The following is a 21,539-nucleotide window of genomic DNA, read 5'->3' as shown; positions in this document are numbered from 1 at the left end:
GCACTCATGTACCTATATTTTCTTTAATAAAATAAAAAGGTATTATAGAAAAAGTCGGTCATTTTTCCTCTTTGTTCCAATTCTATTCTTCTATCACTATGATGCATGTGATATTTATCCACTCAGGCCATGTTTTATAAAAATAACTAGCTATATATATGCACTAATCAAAAATATCATTCGGTGTGTGTTTTAATTATATAAATATTATTGTACTATCGGTATCATTCTATAATTTGTTTTATTGCTATTCATGTGAAGATATATAATCTTAGTCATTTATTTTAACTCCTGAGTTCCATTATATGAAAAGATCATAATTTATTTGTCCACTTTCTTAATGTCAGAATTGTTTTCTAACATTTTTCTTATTAAAACAATGCTGTGCAAGTACTTTTGTAATGGTGGGGTAAGAACCTCTGAAAACGTATTCCTCCATAAAAGCAATTAGAACATAGGCAAAATTGTCAAGATCAGCTTTTTCAGAACTTTGGGAATTAATCAAAGACTTGTAATCATCCATGGAGTGTTTGTTTTTAAAAATAAATAAATAAATAAATAAATAAATAAATAAATAAATAAATAAATAAATAAATAACTAGCTGAAAACCAATGGTAGCTGTGAAAATCAGCAGCCTAGCCACTACTAGAGAGAGCCGAACAGATTTCGAGCTCCCCTCAAATTCTCCAGGAAACTCACTTATTTGACTTATTATCTCCCTGAAAAAAGTGCCATTCGCAGGACTCGTTTTTATTTCACCTGACTCAAATCTCTTCCAGTGCAATCAGCCCTATTCACAGAGCATCTGTCAAAACCAACCAGTGGCAACTGTTTAACGCTGCAGCTGCCTGAGGTGGCAATACCAGTTGGGGCAAACAAGCCACCAACCAAAAAACTTAAAACGAAAAGTTGGGGAATGAGATACCCATAGCAGGCTTTGAAAACTCTGACAAATTTCTAGACATCTAGAAGTCATGTCCATGTGCAGGGATCTCCACATGCCAAGACCTGAGAAGGTTGGAATCTCTCACCTCTAGGCAAGCTGAGATACTTTGCAATTATGAAGGAAAGGCCCGAGGCAGTGTTGTAAATTGCTGGATGAGTGGGAAGCATTCCACAACACACGCACAGATCCCCTTAGTGAAGGCTTGAAGGTTTCCTGGTTCAAAGCCTTTAAGGAAATCCTTGCCTTATCAATAGCTAACTGAACAAAGAATTCAGTGGCCACATGTGACAAAGAATACAGACTTTACAGAATTAGTCCAGTAAAATCACTATGTTCACAAAAGAAAACCATCAACAACAATAACAAGCATAGCAATGAATTCTGAAGAGGGGGACAATATGATTTCAGAAGTGTCATGTTATATTATTTTACATAACTAGATTTTAATGACTATTATGACATATGCAAAGAAAAACTAGAGTATAGTCCATATACAAGAAGAAAAAGCAATCAATAGAAACTGTCCATGAGGAAACCAGATGTTCTCCTTACGAGAAAAGACTTTTAGTAAACTATTATAAATATGGGAAAAGAAATTAAGGAAATCATGTCTCCAAAAAACTAAAGTATAAGAACAATGTCTCTCTTACCAAATAGAGAATATCGAAAAGATATAGGAATTCTAGAACACAACCAAATGGAAATCCTGGAATGAAAAGTACAACAGAAATAAAAAAAATCACTGGAAGGGCTCACAGAAGATTTAAGTAGCAGAAGGAAAAATCAACAAACTTGACAATAGGTCAGTTGATGTCATCCAATCTAAAGAATAGGAGTAAAAAAGAATAAGGAAAAATAAACACAGCCTCAGGGATTCATGGGATATCATCAAGTATACCAAAACATGCCTAGTTAATCACAGAAGGAGAGAAGAGAAAAAAGTAGAAAGACTATTTGTAAAAATAATGGCCGAAATCTTTTTGATCTAAAAAAATATATACAATAATATACAAAAATAAATTCAAAGTGGATTAAACACTTAAATTTAAGACCTGAAACCATAAAACTCCTAGAATAAAACACAGGTTGCAAACGCTTTAGTCTTTGTAACTCCTTTCTGGATATTTCTCTATGGGCAAAGGCAACAAAAGAAACCAAAGAAACAAATGGGACTCCATCAAACTAAAAAGCTCTACACAGTGAAGAAACCATCAACAAAATGAAAGACAACCTGTCACTTGGGAGAAGATAGTCACAAATGACACATCTAATAAGGGGTTAATACCCAAAATATATAAAGAACACATACCATTTAACAGCAGAGAAACAAACAAGTTTAAAAAGGGGCGGAGGACCTAACAGACATTTCTCCAAAGAGGATATACAGATGGCCAACAGACATATGAAAAGATGTTCCACGTCACCAATGAGACAAATGCAAATTAAAACCACAATGAGATATCATCTCACACCTGTCAGAATGGCTATCATCTATAAATTTTCACTTATTTTTAGTTATTACACTGTTTTTACTTATTTGTTGTAAAATGGTACTTCACTGGTCTGCATTTCCATGACTCCAAGGGAAATTAAGCAACTTTTAATGTTTATTGACCATTCGGTTTCCCTCTTCGGTGAATTTTCTATTCACATCCCATGCCCACTTTCTATCTGGCTGTTGGTTTGCAGAACTTCCTTTCAGTGCTGATAAAATACAAACCAGAAGCTTCTCCCCTCAGTAGTAACAGGTGAGTATGAGCAGCCTCCTGGGCATGTCAGTATAATCTAGGCAGGAACCACACCCATTCTAGAATGGAATCTTTGAAATGTATAGTTGCCATGACAACTGACAACATCTCAAAGGATTCCTTTGGTTGACAGAATATTTTACCTTTGACTAAGAGGTAAAACTACTTGAGATCCTCCTCACTACCCAGCACCAACAATTACAGAATAGCTAGTCAAGTAAGTGACTTTTCTCCTATTAACTCTTCAGTCCGTCAAAAGCCTGTCTTCTTTTTAGCCTTGACTACTTTTCTTAGTTTTTTTTTTCTGTTCTATTAAACGAGAAGTATAGATATATAGAATTTACCTCACCATGGCCCTCTTCTACAGTTCTTACCAAATTTGCTAACTGGAAGAGTTTAATTTTGTTAATTAATCTCCTAAGTGCATGGCTATTTTTCTTTTCCACCACTTTACTACATCCCTCCTGCCTCGCAGGCATCTTGAGCTCTCGTGTTAACTTCTGGCAGTCTAAACCGCTCATAAGTCGATACGCACGTGCGTTGGGTCTCACACCAAGCACTCAAGCTCTAAAACGGAACTCCCCACCTGAAAACATTTCATTTTCCTCAGTGAAGCTGGATTTCAAGGAGTCAGGGAAAAGAAAAATTCATCGGGGGTGAAATGTTCACGAGACTAAAGAGTTTAAACATCAACTGAAATGTTGGTCATGATTTATTTATTAAAATAAATCATATGTATGTAAGGACACAGAATAGCAAAAACTGTATCAAGGGGAAAATTCTAGATGTGTCCTAAAATGTCTTCATTTATGTATTTACTCCTGTGAGATTTTTAACTGAAATCTGCCAACAATCTAAATGACCTAAATGAAAGACGATGCTGAGCCTTGAGTAAGAGAGCATTTCCTGCCAACAAGTTGATTCCAGCCAAGTGAACGAATACTGAATCTTATTTATTTAAAATCCTAAACAGAGCCTGACCTTCTGACTTACAGAAACTGTCAAATAATAAATGGTTTTCTGATCATTAAGTTTGTAGTAATCTGTCACAGCAATGGAAAATTAATACAACCTACATGCCATGTAACATAATAGCATCAAAACTGATAAAGCAAAGCAAAAATATAGGAAAGCTACTGGTTTATGTACCAATACAAAAAAACTCTTTTGTAGCATTAGTAGTAGAAGACTTTAACTCACCTCTGTCAGTATAAAATCAGGGAGTCAAAAAAGGGAGATTTCAGGAAACAGAAGTAAGTATATGTGTGTGCGTGTGTGCGTTGGGGTGGGGAGACCCATATATCGATCTCTATCCATGGAAACAAAGAACATATCTTTTTTTCTAATGCCCACAAAAAGGTATATTCATAAAGGATAACCATATGTTAGGCTAGAAATTTCTGTATAAATCTCAAAATGTAGAAATAGAGGTATTCTTTGATCGCAATGCAAAAGAAAATTAGAAAGTAATAATGAGCATATGAAACAAACACACAAAAACGCCCTACTATTTTCCATCTAAACTGTTCTATTTTAAAGAATTCTTGGGTCAAAGAGGAAATTAATATAGAAATAACACAATATTGACAACATTACACATTAGAACCTATAGTATACAGCCAAAACAGGGCACAGAGAAAAATGCATAACCTTAAATACTCAGAATAATAAACCAGAAAGAATGACAATAATTGAATCAAATATCCCAAATAAGAAGTGAAGAAAAAGAACAAAATAAATCCAAGGAAGGCTGAAAGAAAGAATGCATACCCTAAAGACAAAACTGAATTCTTGAATTCGATAAGAGAAAAATAGTAGGACTAACAAATAAATTCAAAATCTGGTACTTTCTCATGATGAAATGGACACTTTGTTTCTGTGATGTTCTTTTTAAAAGCAGGATAACGATACCAGATAAATATAAACTGAGAGCTTCTCTAGAAAATCCCTGGCCAGTAACTCTTCGAAAATAAGGAGAGATTGTAAAACAGCTCCAGATCAGAGGAAATTGAGGAGATGTGATGAGCACATGCAACGTGGGATTCTGGATTGGTTCCCAGAACAGGAAAAGGATATCAGTGGAAAAATGAATGAAATCCAAATAAAGCCTAGAGTTAAGTTAATGAAATTGCACCAACAGTCATTTCCTAGCCTTGACAACTGCACCATGGTTTTATAAGATGCGAACACCAGGAGAAACTGGGGTGGGGTGTATGAGAACTCCATTCTCTCTGCGACTTTTCTGTAAATCGAAAATTATTCCCAAAAATTATTTTTGAATAAAGGATTAGACAGAAGACCTAGAAAATCTAAACAGAGTAATTAAAACAGAAGAAATAAAAATAATCATCAAAGGGCTAGTCAAACAAACGAACAAACAAAAACATAGCAGATCCTAAAGATTTTTAAAGGGAATTTCACTAAACATATCATCAATAACTGATGACTCCAATTCTAATGAAATCACTTTGATAACAGAGAAATTTAAAAGATGTTCATATTCTTTTTGAAGTAAATGATTTGAATTATTGAAGTAAACAATTCACAATTAATGTAGCCTTTTCCTTTCTGATCTTAATATATTTTATTTCTTTCCATTTTCTAATGATGGTGGATGCGCTGCCCAGAAACGGTAAATGACAGCAGCAGCAGTGGCCACCTTGGTCTGGTTCTTTCATGAGAATGTTTCTACGTCTTTCTTTACTACATCTGGTCCTGGCTTTTGTGTTTCTACATCACATTAAGAAATTAACCACGTATCTATTCTATTAAGAAGAATTATTAAGAAAATAGATTCAAAACTATCAGATCTTTTTGCCTCAATAAAAATTATATGAATTTTCTTTTAGCAATTGATGCTAAGAATTTTATTATTATAAGTTTCCTTTCATTGAACTACCCTTGTGTGTTTGGAGTAAATACCTTTTGGTTATAGTTCATTACTCTTTTAGGGTGGTTCTGTATCCTGTTTACTAATCTTTTTGTTAAGTGCTGTTCAGTAATATTCACGACGAATTTGTTTGAAGTTTTAGTGTGTGTGTGTGTGTGTGTGTGTGGCTTTGCCATGAAGGTCATATTCGCTTCAGATTTCAGCATATGTCCCATTTGGTGATAAGACAGATTAAGTGTCTTCTCTTTTAACTAGTTTCCTCCTTCTCCCTGACTAGCTAAGAGTCTCCACAACCTGCAGTCCAGTGTCCAATAAATGATACCACATGGTAAGTCATATTCTTCAAGGACATTAATGTAACTGGGGGCGGGAGCGGGAGACCCAATTTGTTCATTCTCTCCATTAAGAGGCTATCATAAGTAATGTTTAAATACATATGTGTGGGTGAAAGTAAAAAAAAAAAAAAATGGCAGTTTGGTTGAAAACTGCTTTTAGCTTTCCCCCTGTCTCACCCTCACGTGCCCCGGAAACTGAACTGCAGCGCGACCTGAAAAGCGTGAAGGTTTTGATACATCCGGCTGTTGGCCCTCCCAGCCCCTGACTGGCTGCTACGCAGCCGCATACCCTTCCCACCGAACTGTGTCAGGCGTGACAGCCTGCGGGAAGACGACACGTCATGCTGTGGGCAGACCAAAAACTACGTGTGTGTGTGTGTGTATATATATATTCCCAGTTCACAGCCATAACCCCAGAGAAATAAAGATGGGGGGCACTGTGAGAGGGGAAACTCCTTTCCCGTTCCGATAATACTACAAGTAGCTCTCGCTTGTTGAGCATTAATAACGTGTTAGGCGTGCTCCGAGCAATTCTGATGGATAACTCATTTAATCCTCACAGCAGCCCTATAGGGTAAGGACTACTATTATCCCCACTTGACAAAAGAGGAAACTGAGACAGGAGGAGACCTTCCCCAGGTCACACAGAACTTCCAAGTGGCAGAGACGGGATACAAACGTCTAAAGTCTGGTTCCAGAGTCACCAATATATGCACTCTTGGGCTTATGTTCCAGCCCAGTACGGAGTATGATGTGATGAGTCTGTTATTACTGATTTTCCTCTTTTTCTTGGTGCTTACAGGAGCCTGTGGCCACCAGCCTTTGGGATGCATACTCGAGCCTCTTAAGTAATCAAGCCATGATCCTGGCCATGAACTCCAGGTATAGTAAACTGCAATTCTCTCTTATTTCACTGATTGAACATCTTTAAAATGTAACAGAGGAAAATCGCAACTGTGAAAAATAAAAAATTACTCCAACTTCCACCATCCTAACTCAGCAACTGTTAATTCTTTCTTTCTCATGTTCTTTCCCAATCTTTCTGTGTTGAATGGATGGACAGATAATTATTGCAGAATCATAAGCAGACTGCGCACTCAATTTTCTGTAATACTTTTCATTTTGGCATTTTGTTGTAGGTTTTTAATTCTTCTGTATAGTCATATTTCCATTTCAATGGTAGTATAATATTCCCACATTAAAATTTTTCTGCATTATATGTGCCAACATTATGATAATAATCTTTGTACGTAAAAGACTGTATCTTCTCTACAATACGTCTTTGAAATATCTGAGAGTGAGGCTACCGACTTAGATAATGGGCGACCGTGATGGGCCTGCTCCTGTGAATTCTGATTGGTAGACAGTATGCGTCCACCAGGACTGTCGCTGAGGCCCTGCTTTGCCAGGCTGCCCCCACCGATGACCCAGCATGGCGGGAGGGACGAGCAGCTCCAGTGGGCAACTGGGCTTAAGGAGCCCCCATCAGCCTGGCGAAACCCTTCCTGGGACTTCCGGCCATCCCAGGCCCTCCCTCCACTCCTTCTCTTGCTTCTCTGCATCCTGTTCTGATAGCTGCTCCCCCTGAATGGAATTAATAAAAATGGGATGAACCTTCTTAGAGCTTTTAACATATACTGTCAGTTTGTTGTCCAGAAGACCTGCACCGATAAGTGATAAGTTTAGTTCATTATTTTTGTCATTTTAAGTGAGAAAAACTCTTGACAGCATTCAAGTATTTTTGAGACCTTTGAATCTTATAAATTTAAAAATAGATTTCTCATTGTGATGATAGAATGAAACGTACATCCTTTCATATTTAGAACTTTCTATGGTGAAGTATATGATAAATATGTGTCAGCATTCCACGATTATCTGAAAATATAAGCCTTGTTATCTTGTTTAATATAATTTCTTATATGTAAGTATACTTCCTCATTAGTTATATTAAATAATTTTTATTTTTACCTACCATATGCTGAAAATCAAATGCTTAATCTTTCTGTTGTTTCTATTCCCTGTATCTTTAATAATTTCCATTTTCCTCATATCTTTAATAATTTAATAACATATATTTTAAAAATTATATCTAACAATTTATAAATTTTATTTCTATGTGATTCTGGATATTTCACATTATAAATTATATCTTTTATTATTTTATAAGAATTGTATACATCTCTCTTAATACTCTTTGATTTGAATTAAACATAGTATCATATTAATATGGCCCCCTGATTTGTTTCTGATCATATTTAATATAGTTTCCCATGCTTTCATTAGGAGGCATCTACTTTATTTTATTCAATTGTGATTCTTGAAATTATGCTTGTAAAAATATATATTGCCTTTTTTTTATTGATCTTATCTAAAACTAGCTGCTTCATAAAAAATAAAAATTCCCAAGTAATATTTTTAGTATATCTATTCTACTTCTCACTTCAATCTTTGAAGCAAACATTTAACTCGAAAATTTAACAAAAGCAAAATCGAACAGTAATTTAATGAGGAATGTTTTTCTTCTCAAACTCCTTTCTATACCACCTGGTTGCACATTCTAGAATAAAAGAAAATGCTTACACTAAAGTATCACTTGTGGTAACACACGTTAGTAACTTAACAACTTCTCTTTTGAAAACAAATTACATGTAGACCAAAAAAAATGTGTACTTGCCGACAGCTGCCCATGCTGACACACAGATGTGCGTGTGGCTTTCTTCCTTAGTGTTCTCGACATCTGACTCTCAGCCTTCTTCCCATTTAAATTTTGAGACACTATTTTCTATTTCATCAAAATCTAAATTTTGCATTTTCCTAAACCAGATCATATACCCCTAGAAGTTAAACACCTTCCTCTAAAAAACTCTACTAGAAACTTTTGATAGATAGCTGTTCAGAGTCTGATAATCTATAAGAGCCCATGAATAAGTCTGATAATCTATAAGAGCCCATGAATAAGTCAAACTCATCTTTCCAAGAGAATCTCTTGGATCACATTACCTAATGTGATCCAAGAGGTTCTCTTTTAAACAGTGGATCCTCAGACATTTAGAGTGTCTCATTCAGGAAAGAAAAGAGATTCTGAGTCCAGCAGGGGATTTCCTACCTTACCATCTATATTACCATCTTTTCAAAAAGTAAAGAATTATTTTCACCTCAAAAACAAAGAAAAAACAACCATGTCACAACTTACTTTTCTAGCTGTTCACTGATGGGCACATTTTTCTTGCCATCAGTTAGAAGATGCATTCCAATTCCGATATATTAAAATGTGAGAAGCATCATATCATGGATTAGAGAAAACTGTGGCAGTAATATATTTCAACCACCTGAAGCTCAGCATAGCTTCATGGGCTTGGCTGAGAACATAACCACTCTACATTATTATGTCTATGGAAGAAAAAAAGTCCAATTTCCAAATAACTAATTACAAAGGATTTTTTTTTTTTTGCCAATAAAAAAAATCATTCCTTTATATTGAAAGCTTCATTGTCAGTTTTATGAGATCATTTAAAACATGTTATATAAAGTCAAAAGCTGGGCCTCATTTTCTAGTACAATCTGTCTTAGCACTCAGAAAAAGCCACTAAAGTTAGGTTAGGTTTGTTCTCTCCTCAATTTAATAATTGCACATTTTTCTTGCCAGCTTTGTGGATCCCTTGCTGCAGTTTGAAACTCAGTTGACAATGATAGAGTCGTCCTTTAAAAAGACATTTTCTATACCAAGTTTTGACAAAGTGAGAGAAATATGCAGCCGCAACAACGACAAGGACCTGGAGGTGAGATCTTGCTTCCCGCCGTCACGGTGGGACATCAGGGTGCACCACAGTCGTCCTCAGAAATGTCTCTCCAGGCAGGCGATCTTTGTGGTGGTCTCTCTCTCGGGAGTTAGGGTAGACGCACAGTACTTCCCAGCGCTAATCTCTACCCTTGGGCTCCGTGTGAACGCAACGGCCCATGGGATTTAATGGACTGAACTGGTTTTATAGGAACAAATAAAGGGGCGAATGGATTTTTGCTTAATTGGTTTCATGAGGATGGGGAGTTTCCTGGCAGGGGCTGCAAGGAGGGAATGTGAGCAGGGAGAGGTGGAGGGAGGGAGAGTCCCAGGGTGACACTGGCAGCACGTGTGGTCCCTGACTCCTCTGCACAGCTCCGCAGAGCACAGGCCCCGTATGGGGCAGGAGTGAGGCATGGCCGGTGGCACCAGGCGAGGTCTCACCACCACTGCTCCAGCGCGTCCTTCCTGCCTTCGGTTTACGGGTGAGAACTTAAGACACCGGGATGCAAAACTATAGACGTTGGATAAAATTTTATGTGAGGCTGGCTGGCTGATTGGTTATGTGGCTTCTTGTTTTTCAGAATTTACACCAAAATATTTTAAACGTGTATGAGGACACTCTTCTGATATTAGTGTCTAAAGACCTGTACAAACTGCAAATCTTAAAGGTAAAGGAAAAATGAGAAATGTTGTTTTCTTGTCATAACTCTAAAAAGTAGACTGTGTCTCACTTATTATTTCCTCTTTGCCATGCTTATATCTCCTTCAAACATTTCAGGGCTAAAGAAAATGTTTTCTTTCCAAGGAGTGTAATTATCCCTCAAATGAAATCACTTCCCTTTATTTGAATTACAGAGATAGCCTTTTAAGAATTTAATTTTGGGAGGATGACATCAATGGACATTTGAGAAGCCAAGTATTAGGAGGCAATGGAACCCAGCATGGGCAGCAGAGAAGAGGGGGAGTGGGCTAGACAGCCTTCGGGCCCACATAAAATGAACCACACTGCAATGGTGTCTATATGCATGTCCTTCCCTGACAACTCCGGGGCTAGGAAACCCTATGAGCATCCCATCTCCATGGATATCCCGGGTTCAGAGGAAGACCAAACAGCCATCTCAAACCTCAGTTTCTCATCCAAGCCCTCAGTGTGTTTTCAATGGCCCAGCCAGGGACAGAAGACTGCTCTGGACGTCTTGAGATCTTTAATTTTGCATTCATAGTGTGATGGCATCAAGGGGCAGCTGTCTGGAAATTCTGGAAAACCAGACTGACTTACTCTACCAGGAGCATCCATGTGGGTTGTCCAAATCATAAAATACATCCAAGCAAAGAAGCCAAATCGAGGAGAAGGAGGAAAGTGAAGGAAAATGAAACATCGTGAGCTAATCTGTGCCTAATTCGAGCCAAGTGTTTTCTGTGCACTTAAAATATTTTAATTTCACAACCTTTTAAAGTAGTTAACGTCGCCCCACGGATGCAAGCCGCTCCCCACGCATGCTCTGTCAACCGCCCCACGGTTATTGAGCGGTTGTCTACATCAGGCACTTAATACCTGGGTTATCTCACTTAACCCGTAAGATAATCCTATGAGGATGCAACTATCATCGCTCCCATTTTGCAGATGAGGAAACAGAGGCAGAGAGAGCGACAGTCTTGTGTTTCATGCTAGTGAGTGAAGAAGCTGCTACGATTCGGGGTCTGTTGCTTAACCGTCTTGACAGTCAAGAGTGATTCTCAAAATGAGCTGAACCTCCCTCCTGGATAAGGAAGAGGCTGACCACCCTGAGATTTACGGACTCCTCAGCTCAAGGATATGGGCTTCAGAACAGTTTCACACAATGGGTAGAAAAAGGGGTTTGGCCGACCACTGGCCTAAGTACTGTGCCTGAAGAAGTCAGTTAACAGTGGTTGGCACATGAGAATCACACAGTTTTCTTCCCTTCTCAAGGTCATAACTAGGGGCCTGTATCTGAGAATCTAGGACAGACAGACATTAAAGCAAGGCAGACCGGAACCAAAAGCAGCAAGCATTTTCTAACCAACTCGCCTACAGGAATGCACTCTGCAACCACAAGCCAGAACACATCTGTGAGGTGAATCTGGAAAGAAAATTCTGGGATAAGATGACATTTCAGGATCAGATAACATTTTAACTTTTTTTTGTTTTTAGCTGAAAATCAGATCCTGTGATTTTTAAAAGGAGAAAGAATATGTATTTTGAAAGACAAAATGGAGAAGCAGCAGCAGCCTGTGACGCCCTCCTAGCCACGTGTTAAACTCTCGTACACTGCCTGGCAACATGACTGTCACAATGGATACTAGTAAATGCCTGTTGGATAAATGAAAGAAAACCCAGCAAAAGGAGTATACTAGTAGACAGGAGTATACTAGCTGGTTATTGTGTGTTTTTAAAATAAATATAAGTTGGGTGTGAAATAATTGGAAGACGGTCGTGGCCCTTGACTTGGGGACATTTCCACTGTCTGTGGAAATGAAAACACTATGACTCTTGTGTTTCCAACAGGAAATGGCTGTGTGGATGAGTGAAGATACTTTCTATCTGCAGGAGAGAGCCCTGGTGATCATCGCCAGGGTACTGAGCTTTGCATCCAGGAGAGCCAAAGGATTCGTAAGTCACAGGGGGCTTTGTGGCCACTCGCTTCCAAAAACTGCATTTCTGTATTTCTTTACGAAAGCTACATCCTATTGACATATGGTCCTGCAAGTCACTTTTTTCACTGAACGGTATGTCCTAAAGATATTTTCCTAGATTTATTTCATTCTTTTAACCACAGTAAATACTCCATAATTTTAATATAATCTACTTAACTGTTCTTCAGCTGATGGACATTTCAACTGAATATTTTGGCATGTTTTTTTTTCTACTTCCAGCAATACAAAAATGATCACGTTTGTACAAGTATGTGAATATGTACTTAGAAATGTTCAGAAAGATAATAGATGGAAACGTATGAATGATGAAAGTTTAGTAATGTCTTCCAGTTTGCCTTCCTGCAATTATTAGCATGGCCATTTCCTTAAACCTTCACAAACACTGAGATATTATTAGATCTTTTCATTATTGCCCTTCAGATAGAGGAGAAACAGGTATTTAATAATTGCCTATATTTACGGAGGTTTTCTATATTTTGAATAACATCGTTGCTCGCCTTTTAGATAGGTATCTATGCGCACGCCTCACTCTATGAACCCAGTTACAAGGTTCATTGACCCCTGCACACAGCGCACACCTCGACTGTGAAAAAATTAATGTGTAAATTCACATGTACAGCAGAAGGCTCTCAATCTTTGTTGAGGGTTCCTGGCCATCACTTAGGTGTTTTTTTTTTTTTTTTTTTTTTTTTTTTTGACAACCCGTGCTGAGTATGATCCATCACTCTGTTCTGCAATGTTCGCTAATGGCCAGCAGGGGGAAGCAACCAGCATTTTCCAGACTAGGGAAACCAAGAGCTTATCAGTCATGGAAGAATAAAATGATGCTAAGTTAACTTTCTCTTTCAATTTTGTCTTCTAAAGATGGTCAAGTCAGTGAAATCAATGGGGGTGGGGAGATGTATACATTTTAAAAACCAAAAGTATTATTAATAAATTAAAAGCTAAGCTTCCCACAGGCCAGGTCTTTAAATCTCTACGACCCATAATTAATGAAGATGTGTCCTGCCCTTCTCTAACTAAACGTGACTCCATTCTCACTGGATAAAGGCTTTTCTTCATTAATCTCCCTCGCCTAGGTCTTTCAGTCTCTGGGGCTCTGTCCTGTTGAACAATCTTGACTATCATTCATATCACATCGGAAAAAAATTTTTTGAAGTGCTATTTCTCTCACATGACCCACACGCCCATCAGGCAGAAGAAACTGCTTCACTCGAGGACTGTCTGTCCCTTCCGTTAAACGATTTTAGAGGTTCTGAAGCAGACGTTTAATGTCGACTCCGCGCAGCGACACACTTCTCTCTTTTGTTTTCCATTAGACCAGAGTGGACACTCCGTGTCTGGGGGCCCTGGCCGCAGAACTGTCTCTTCTGTGTTCCCACACTGACCCGTCAATCACACAACAAGCATCCTTTGGAATGTATCACCTCCTCTGCATTGCAAAGTGTCAGCATGGTAAGAGTCTCCTTTTCTAAAATGTTACTAAGGGTCTCTAACGAAGACCAGAACAAACCCTAGTAAAAACGGAAAGCAGAAAAACAATAAGAGAATAGCAAGGAAGCCAAAAGCAGGTTCTTAGAGAAAATTACTGTGGGTGGGATTAGAGAGAAGATACCAATTATCAATATCAGGAATGCGAGAGATGATATCACTAGGAATGTTATGGGTTCTAGAAGAATAATAAGGTATATATGCAGATGATGTGTTACAGAACGGTACACTTGAAACTTATAGAATGTTATTAATCAATATCACCTCAATAATTTAAAAATTAAAAATTAATTTTAATTAATAATTTAAAAACATTGATTATCTATATGCAAAAAAGAACTTTGATCTGTATCTCATACATTAGGAAAAGAGTTCTCAAATACAACACCAAAAGCATGACTAGTAAATGAAAAAAAATGATACATTAAGTATTTCTACTCTTTGAAAGACACTGTTAAAAGAATAAACAACTGACAGACTGGGAGGAAATATTTGTAAGCTACATATCTGGTAAAGAGACTTGTACCCAGAATTTAAAAAGAACACTCAAAACCCAACAAGAAAATAGACATCCATGTTAAAACATGATAGTAGTTTTGAATAGTCACTTCACCAAAGAGGCACAGACGGCAAAGAAGCACATCAAAAGATGATCAACAGAGAGTCGTAAAAGAAATGTAAATTACAACTGCAATGAGATATCACCACTTACCCATCGTAATGTCTAAAATGGAAAAGACTGACCATCCACATGCTACAAGAGATCTGAAGGAACTAGAAGTCCCACATATTGCTAGAGGAACAGAGAAATGGTTTGAAGACTTTGGAAAATCATCTGGCAGTACCCTAAAAACTTCAACTCACATCTACCATGTGACCCAGTCATTCCACAATTTAGTATTTGCCTAAGAGAAATGAAGACAAATATTGATCAAAAGACTTGCATGTGCATGTTGAGAGCACCTTAATTTATAACAACCCCGAACCAGAAGCAACCCGAATGTCCCTCAGCAGGAGAAGGGATAGACAGATGATGGTATATGCATACAACGGAATAGCACCCATCCGTAAAGAGGAGAGGACTACTGACACATGCAACGGCATGGATGAGTCACAGATAATTTCGCAGAGCGAAATATGCCAAACGACAAAAGAGTACATACTACAAACTTCACTTATATAAAATCAGAAAATACAAGTTTAACAGAAAGCAGGTCAGCAGCTGCCTGAGATCAGGGAGAGGGGACACGGAGCAGGTGTGAGGGGTTACAAAGGGACATGAGGACACTTTTGGAGAAGATGAAGACGTTTTGTTTTACTGTGGTGATGTTTTCACGAATGTGTGCATTTATGAAAACTTAGCAAATTTAGACTTTCAATATGTCATTTGTCATTTACACCTCTCTAAGGCTGTCAACAAACAAACAACTCGTTTAAAACCCACCTTCTCTGGAGCTAAAGATACCTGCCCCTGAAGCAGGGGTACCTGGCCCACCTGTCACACTGCAACCCCGGCCCTCGGCAACACGGTCCCACTCAGCAGCAGCTTTTCTAGTGCCCTGACCAATGCATTTGATGCCTGAATGTGTTTGACATCTGGTCAACCTGTTAAAATACTTCAAGGAGGCCTCTTAGCCACTTACTGAACTCAGGGTCAGTGCAGTCATAATAGTTTACGTCACTGAACTACCACAGAGCGTTAAATATTTAGAAAACTTCAGCTCTCCAGAATTGTGCAGGAAGAGGAAATTAGAAATAGTAATGTCATAGAAGGAACTGGTGATCACATAAAAAATTTTAACTCTTTTCTTTAATACAGTGGAATTTATAAAAAATAAAACTGCAAAGTATGATGAGTCTGGTGATTCCTACCTCCTGCATTCTTTCTGCAAAATCGAATTCCTACCCAACCTCTTGAAACAAGACAAAGTTAACATTGCTCAGGTAACTTAGCCTCTGCTTTACCGTGTGGCTTTTGTTTCATGTGTATTATTACTCTGAGTGACAACTTCTTTCAACAAAATTTATATTTTAATAATTTTTCCATTTTTTTAAATTCAATGAACAAAGAGCAAATGATACATAGAGCATTGGCTTTCTGCTTTTTATCTCTAATAATAAGAATTGTGCCTATTCTTCCTGAATATAGCGATTTATATTATTTTATTTAATTCTTACAGAATACAAACAAGGGGGGTGTTTATTAGTTAAGCTTTTTGTTTGGCTACTGAGTCATTAAAGATGAGGAACTACTGGGTTTTTTAGCAAAACTCATGGAGTCACCAATTAACGAGCTTTCAGTACTAACGTGATTTAAGTTTTGTTTTTATAAAAAAAAAAAAAACTATTTTTTAAGTTTTAGTGATAAACCTTGGTTGGTATTGAGTAGTTTTTACTTTGACCCAACTCACTCTCTCTATAGCTCTTCTCTCTCATCTTCTTCAAAGCACACGGGCTTATCCAGATGCTTGAGAGGTCACCAAGCACGGAAACCCAGGTCGGGGTGTCCCACAGACGGCCTTCTAGCTACACCCACTGAAAAGACTGCTCAGCAAACACCTTCAGGCCAGCTCATTTCTCGAGCGAAGAGGGTCTTATGGTTCCTCCTAAAACTACAACTGTAAAGCAGGGCCCTTCTCTCCAATGGCTGAGGTAGACAGAACTGTGGGAGGCAAAATCATTTTCAAAGCTGAAGACGCTTATGATACTCTCTAATATTTGAAGGGCAGAGTTGGGGTAAAGCCCATATTTGACAGTTCTTCTTACTTTTAGTAGCATGGTTTTCCACTTTGCCCCCAGAGCTGACTTACTCAGGTGGAAAAGTTTTAATTGCTTCAAAAATCAAATGAAAAACACACACAGGATTTAGTTGGAATTACAGTCATCTTAATACCAACGCATTTGTAAATTATAATGTTCAACGTTTTTTAACAGAGGAGGAGGCCCATAACAGCAAAAGTGCCTAGAGCCCATGACGATCACATGGTCCTGCCTGGCCCTGGAGTGTCCTCGAGATGTCTCAAATTAGCGGTCTTTCCTAGGCTGATGTGGGTGAGGCCCAAGGTCATGGCTCTCTCTTCTGATTTCAGAGTGTAGGACAAATCTTTCTGCCGTTCTTGCTGACTGACTTTGTGTGGAGTCTCCTGATGAAACTCTCTGCACCCGACAGTGCGATCGCATTAGAGGCGGCCATCCTACTGAAACTGACTCTGGAATACCACGCCCACAAGGTCACCATGGTAAGAGGCGTGACAATGAGTGGGGGTGCTCGGAGCTGCTTTTCTCAAGTGCTCTTTTTGCCTTTGCTCTATGCCTACTTCTTTTCATATGTATTCCTTGACATTGCATCATTAGGTCGCTTTAATCAAATGAGGGGTTTTTTTGGTGAAATATTTCAAGTGTACAGAAAAGTTCAGAAAATGATATAGTGAACATTACCCACCAATCATGCCAAATCCTATTTTGCCATATTTCCTTCAAATTTGTAAAAGAAATACAGCAACAAGAGAACAGTTCAGCAATAATTGAAATCACCTGCGTGGTAGGTAAGACAGTTTGCCAGGCCTCTCAGCTGGCTGCCTAATTCATGGGGTTCATGCTAAATGAAGTGGAGGGCTTCTTCTTCAAAACATAAGGGAAAAGTTCCATTAAAGGTACAAAAAAATTTTTTTTTTATTTTAGTTCCTCTCTCTCTCTCTCTCTCTCTCTCTCTCTCTCTCTCTCTCTCATGATGTTTTTATTTCTTATTCAATGCCTAAGTAAAAAAAAAAAATTAAAATTTTAAATTAGCATGAATTTTACCGTCCATCTTTATATTGTGTAATATCAGTTATAGATATAAATATAGAAGCATTTAACTTAATAAAATAATGCAATTCACAGCTCGTCCATGGACATGCTTTTCATTCCTATCTGGAGAGCAGAAACACTACAGAAAACTGACTCCACGGTTCTTATTTCACTTCTCGTCATTCACACATTCTATTGACACACTCTACCTTTAGCTTATTAATGAGTAAACAAAGACTGAAAGGAAAAGGGTTATGGGTTCTCCACCTTTCTCTGTGTTAGCCTTTTCAGCTTAGGTGGTTATCCTATACTTGCTGTGATTTCCCACTAAATCCCTTCCTACACATCACGGTCCTCTAGAATTCTGTGGCCTAAGGGTGTCGCACGCATGCTCCCCTGTGCCACAGGACTTTGCAGTAGAGGGTGTGCACGGATACCTGGACACTATATGACTCAATAATAATGGAATATAAATATACATCAACCAACTTTTCAGCGAATGGTTTCCGAGGAGTATTTTCAACATAAGAAGTTAGGTAATCTGGGTAGATTAAATCTGATGTTTGAATTCCTCAAAAAAATTAAACATGGATATACCTTTTGACCCAGCAATTGCACTTTTGGGTATTTTTCCAAAGAAAACCAAAACAATAATTCATAAAGATCTATGCACTCCGATATTCATGGCAGCACAATTTACAATTTACAATAACCAAGATAGGGAAGCAACCTAAATGCCCATCAATGGATGATTGGATAAAAAAAATTACGGTTCATTATACAATGGAATATTACTCAGTCATTAAAAAAAAATGGAATCCTACCATTTGCAATGACATGGATGGACCTAAAGGTTATCATGCTGAATGAAATAAGACAGAGAAAGATAAACACCATATGATTTCACTTATATGTGGTATCTAAGAAACAAAAAGAATAAACTAATCAAAAACAGACTCACAAATATAGTGAACAATTTGGTGATGGACAGAGGAGAGGGAAGTTGGGAGGCTGAGAGAATGGGGTGAAGGGTTAAAGAAGTACAAATTAGTAGTTGATAACTAGGGACAGGGAGCATGGCAGAGGGAATACAGTTAGCATTAATATGATGGCCAAGTGGAGGGCCAGGGGAGGAAGGGAGCAACTGGGGGGATCGTTTTGAACATTAAGATGTCTAACCAATGTACTGTATACAAGAAACTAATTTAAATAAATAAATTTATTTTTTTTAAATCTGATGTTGAATATACAACCATCTAAAAGTCTCTTTGTTCAAAAATGAACAAACAAAAAGGGGGGGAATAAAACTAACATGGGGCCTATAAATATGAATTTATAAGATCACGATTCAGTGTTCACCATCCTGGGCCATTCCTCACCTCACCATGCAGAGCCGAGTCTTCTTTAACTGTCCAATTGTTCACATATATAGCTCCATTGTTATTTTGCTCCATTATTTTGACTTTCTTCTAAAAGCATTTGAATTATACATATGATTTCTATACTGAGCTTGTATATCTTATCTTATAAAGTCTATCTGCCCAAAATAAAAGTTTTTTTAAAAAGGGGCCATTTCCCACTATCAACAAATGTACAGGTATATTCCTCATCCAAATAAATATTCTGCATTGTGCAGATTATTCACACACATAAATAATCTTTCTGTTAGCACTTATTTGTGTGTTAACCACTGCCTTGGTCATTTCAATAAGAACTGAATTCTTAAGTCCAAGAAAGGCTTTGGTGTAGAGGTGACCATGGAACAAGAGACTCTCGTGAACCTGTGAATTTACTTTTCCAGGTGTCTAAGATTGTGGATGCCATTTATAAGCAGTTGTGCCAAAATTCTTCTCACATCATGAAGCATGCCATGTTGCATGTCATCACCCTGTTGACACACGCATCACCGAAGAAGGTCATCTTTCAGCTAATGGACTACCCAGTCCCAGCCGACGAGTAAGACCCAGTCCCCACCCCTTCTGCAAGGGTTTGCTCACAGAGTCCAGAGTCAGGCAGGCCTGGATATGTCAGGTCTGATTTCTTTTTTTCTGAAAAATATCTATTTCTGGATGTAGGATGACGGCAAGGCTTAAATAAGATAGTATGTGTTGCTCGCATCCTGGTACAGTACCTGGCACACAGTAGACCGTCAAGAAATGTCACTATCATTTATCTGAGACTTTAAATTGTGTTCTGCATATATATCCCATAGAAACAAACCTCAAAATGAAAATGGGTTTTTTTCCCCCACAAGTGATACATTCATAGTGGTTTCTTTTTCTCGTTTATGAAAGATAGATGTAAGATAGTCCCACCTGCCAATAAAATAATGAAACATTAAAAATTCCCAGATATAATTAGGAGTCTTCTATCCCTTGACTGTTCAGGCAAAATTCATGACCCAGGATTACCAGAAGTATTTAAGAAGAAAAGAACGCCAACGTGAGCCTATGAGACAGCATGACTCTGACAGACAGGCATGTTAGAAGAGATAAGTAAATGACATCCACCCCTCACTATAGTTTGTACATTGGAAAAGAAGGTGTGACTTCTCTACCATTACTAGAGTAGAAGGCAGGAAGTGACATGGAATGGATCCAGGCTTTGGAAACAAATGACCATGAACTCTATCCCAGTTAGGCTAGTTTCATAAACTCCTTGGTCTTCAGTCTCCTCTTCTGTGAAATTAGAGACATTCTTTTTGGCTGTAAAGCTGTTACATGGATCGAATGAGTGAACGTCTATGAAAGGGCATCAAAGTCAACAAAATGCTAAGCCAAACTCTGGTGGACTGCCTTTTTCCAACTGAAAGATCATATTTATTTAGGAGGCTTAAATTCATGATGTGTTTTATGACTCAGAAAGTCCCTGGAAACTAAAAAATTTTCATAAGACTCAGTGTTTTCTCATTCAGAAACTAAATGAGAAAACCATGTGTAAAATATTAACAGACTTCAAACATTCTGTTGAGGAGAGTATACCCACGTGGACATAAGATGATAGTTGCCAACAAATCTAGTACAAACGATATATACCCAGGAGGTACACAAAGCAAGATAATTAGAGTTGGGTGAATGTAATTAAAATAGTCCCTGGCAGGTCTTGTGCAATAGTAGTAGATAAAGAATGAAGTAGAAAAGAGGACTTGGAGTTAAGCTAAATCAGAAAAACAGAAAAGAGGATGTGATCGGCTGGAGGTAATAAGGGAAGGAGGTGGGCACGTGACGTTGGATGTGCGTGTGGTCTTAAGCCTGGTGCTAAGGGGCAGGAGCAGCTGAGTAATGAGTTCTAGAGAGCTGGGTATGTCCACATTTGGGGGGACCAGGCCCCCATATCAGGAATGTAAATGCAGAGAGACTGAGTGATAGGGTTTAGAACCCAGCATGGATCAACAAGGTATCAGGGATACACCTGCACAGAGGTGCATAGCAGTTGATAAGATGAGCAACGGCAAGAATAATCTCGAAGAGTGGCCAGGTGTGCACGGAAAGGGGCTGGAGGCTTGGACATCCTATCACATCTGGGTCACTCATTAAACGTGTGCCATTTGGCAAATGGCTCACTCCTCTGAGCCACGAATTTTTAATTTTTTAACTTTAAATTTAATTTTCTAGTTTTTAAATTTGTGTAATTTGTTTTTTATCTACCCTTTTTTTTTCAGTCTGTGTATTTATTTCCATATTAATTTGTATTTCCATCCCGGTTTTTAAATATTCTGCTACATCTGGGCAGACAAGGTCACAAAGAGGGAGAAACAGAGTATGGGGTGCAGAAAGCCAATCAGTTCTTGATATTGAACTGAACGGTTATTTAAACAGCAGTTGGAAATGGACCGGTGGACCTGCAGGCTGTATTTTTATTACTGAAATGCTTCCTCCATTT

The 21,539-nt window shown here is 38.1% G+C and overlaps 1 protein-coding gene across 1 annotated transcript in view; it reads left to right on the top strand.

Annotated features, from left to right (window-relative positions):
• The first annotated feature begins 6,347 nt into the window (after window positions 1-6,347).
• Window positions 6,348-21,539, top strand: part of MROH9 (maestro heat like repeat family member 9) — a 29,442-nt gene continuing 14,250 nt past the window's right edge. Inside the window, exons 1-9 of the mRNA XM_036235282.1 lie at window positions 6,348-6,359; window positions 6,723-6,802; window positions 9,567-9,699; window positions 10,283-10,369; window positions 12,229-12,333; window positions 13,697-13,832; window positions 15,688-15,812; window positions 16,958-17,107; window positions 19,459-19,613. Coding sequence (XP_036091175.1) covers window positions 6,348-6,359; window positions 6,723-6,802; window positions 9,567-9,699; window positions 10,283-10,369; window positions 12,229-12,333; window positions 13,697-13,832; window positions 15,688-15,812; window positions 16,958-17,107; window positions 19,459-19,613 — 983 coding nt within the window. The remainder of the gene's footprint in view (window positions 6,360-6,722; window positions 6,803-9,566; window positions 9,700-10,282; window positions 10,370-12,228; window positions 12,334-13,696; window positions 13,833-15,687; window positions 15,813-16,957; window positions 17,108-19,458; window positions 19,614-21,539) is intronic.

This window comes from Rousettus aegyptiacus, unplaced genomic scaffold (genome assembly GCF_014176215.1).
Source record: "Rousettus aegyptiacus isolate mRouAeg1 unplaced genomic scaffold, mRouAeg1.p scaffold_m13_p_17, whole genome shotgun sequence".
Taxonomy (NCBI): domain Eukaryota; kingdom Metazoa; phylum Chordata; class Mammalia; order Chiroptera; family Pteropodidae; genus Rousettus; species Rousettus aegyptiacus.
The sequence above is the reverse complement of the archived record's forward strand: the minus strand, read 5'-3'. Positions and strand labels throughout refer to the sequence as shown.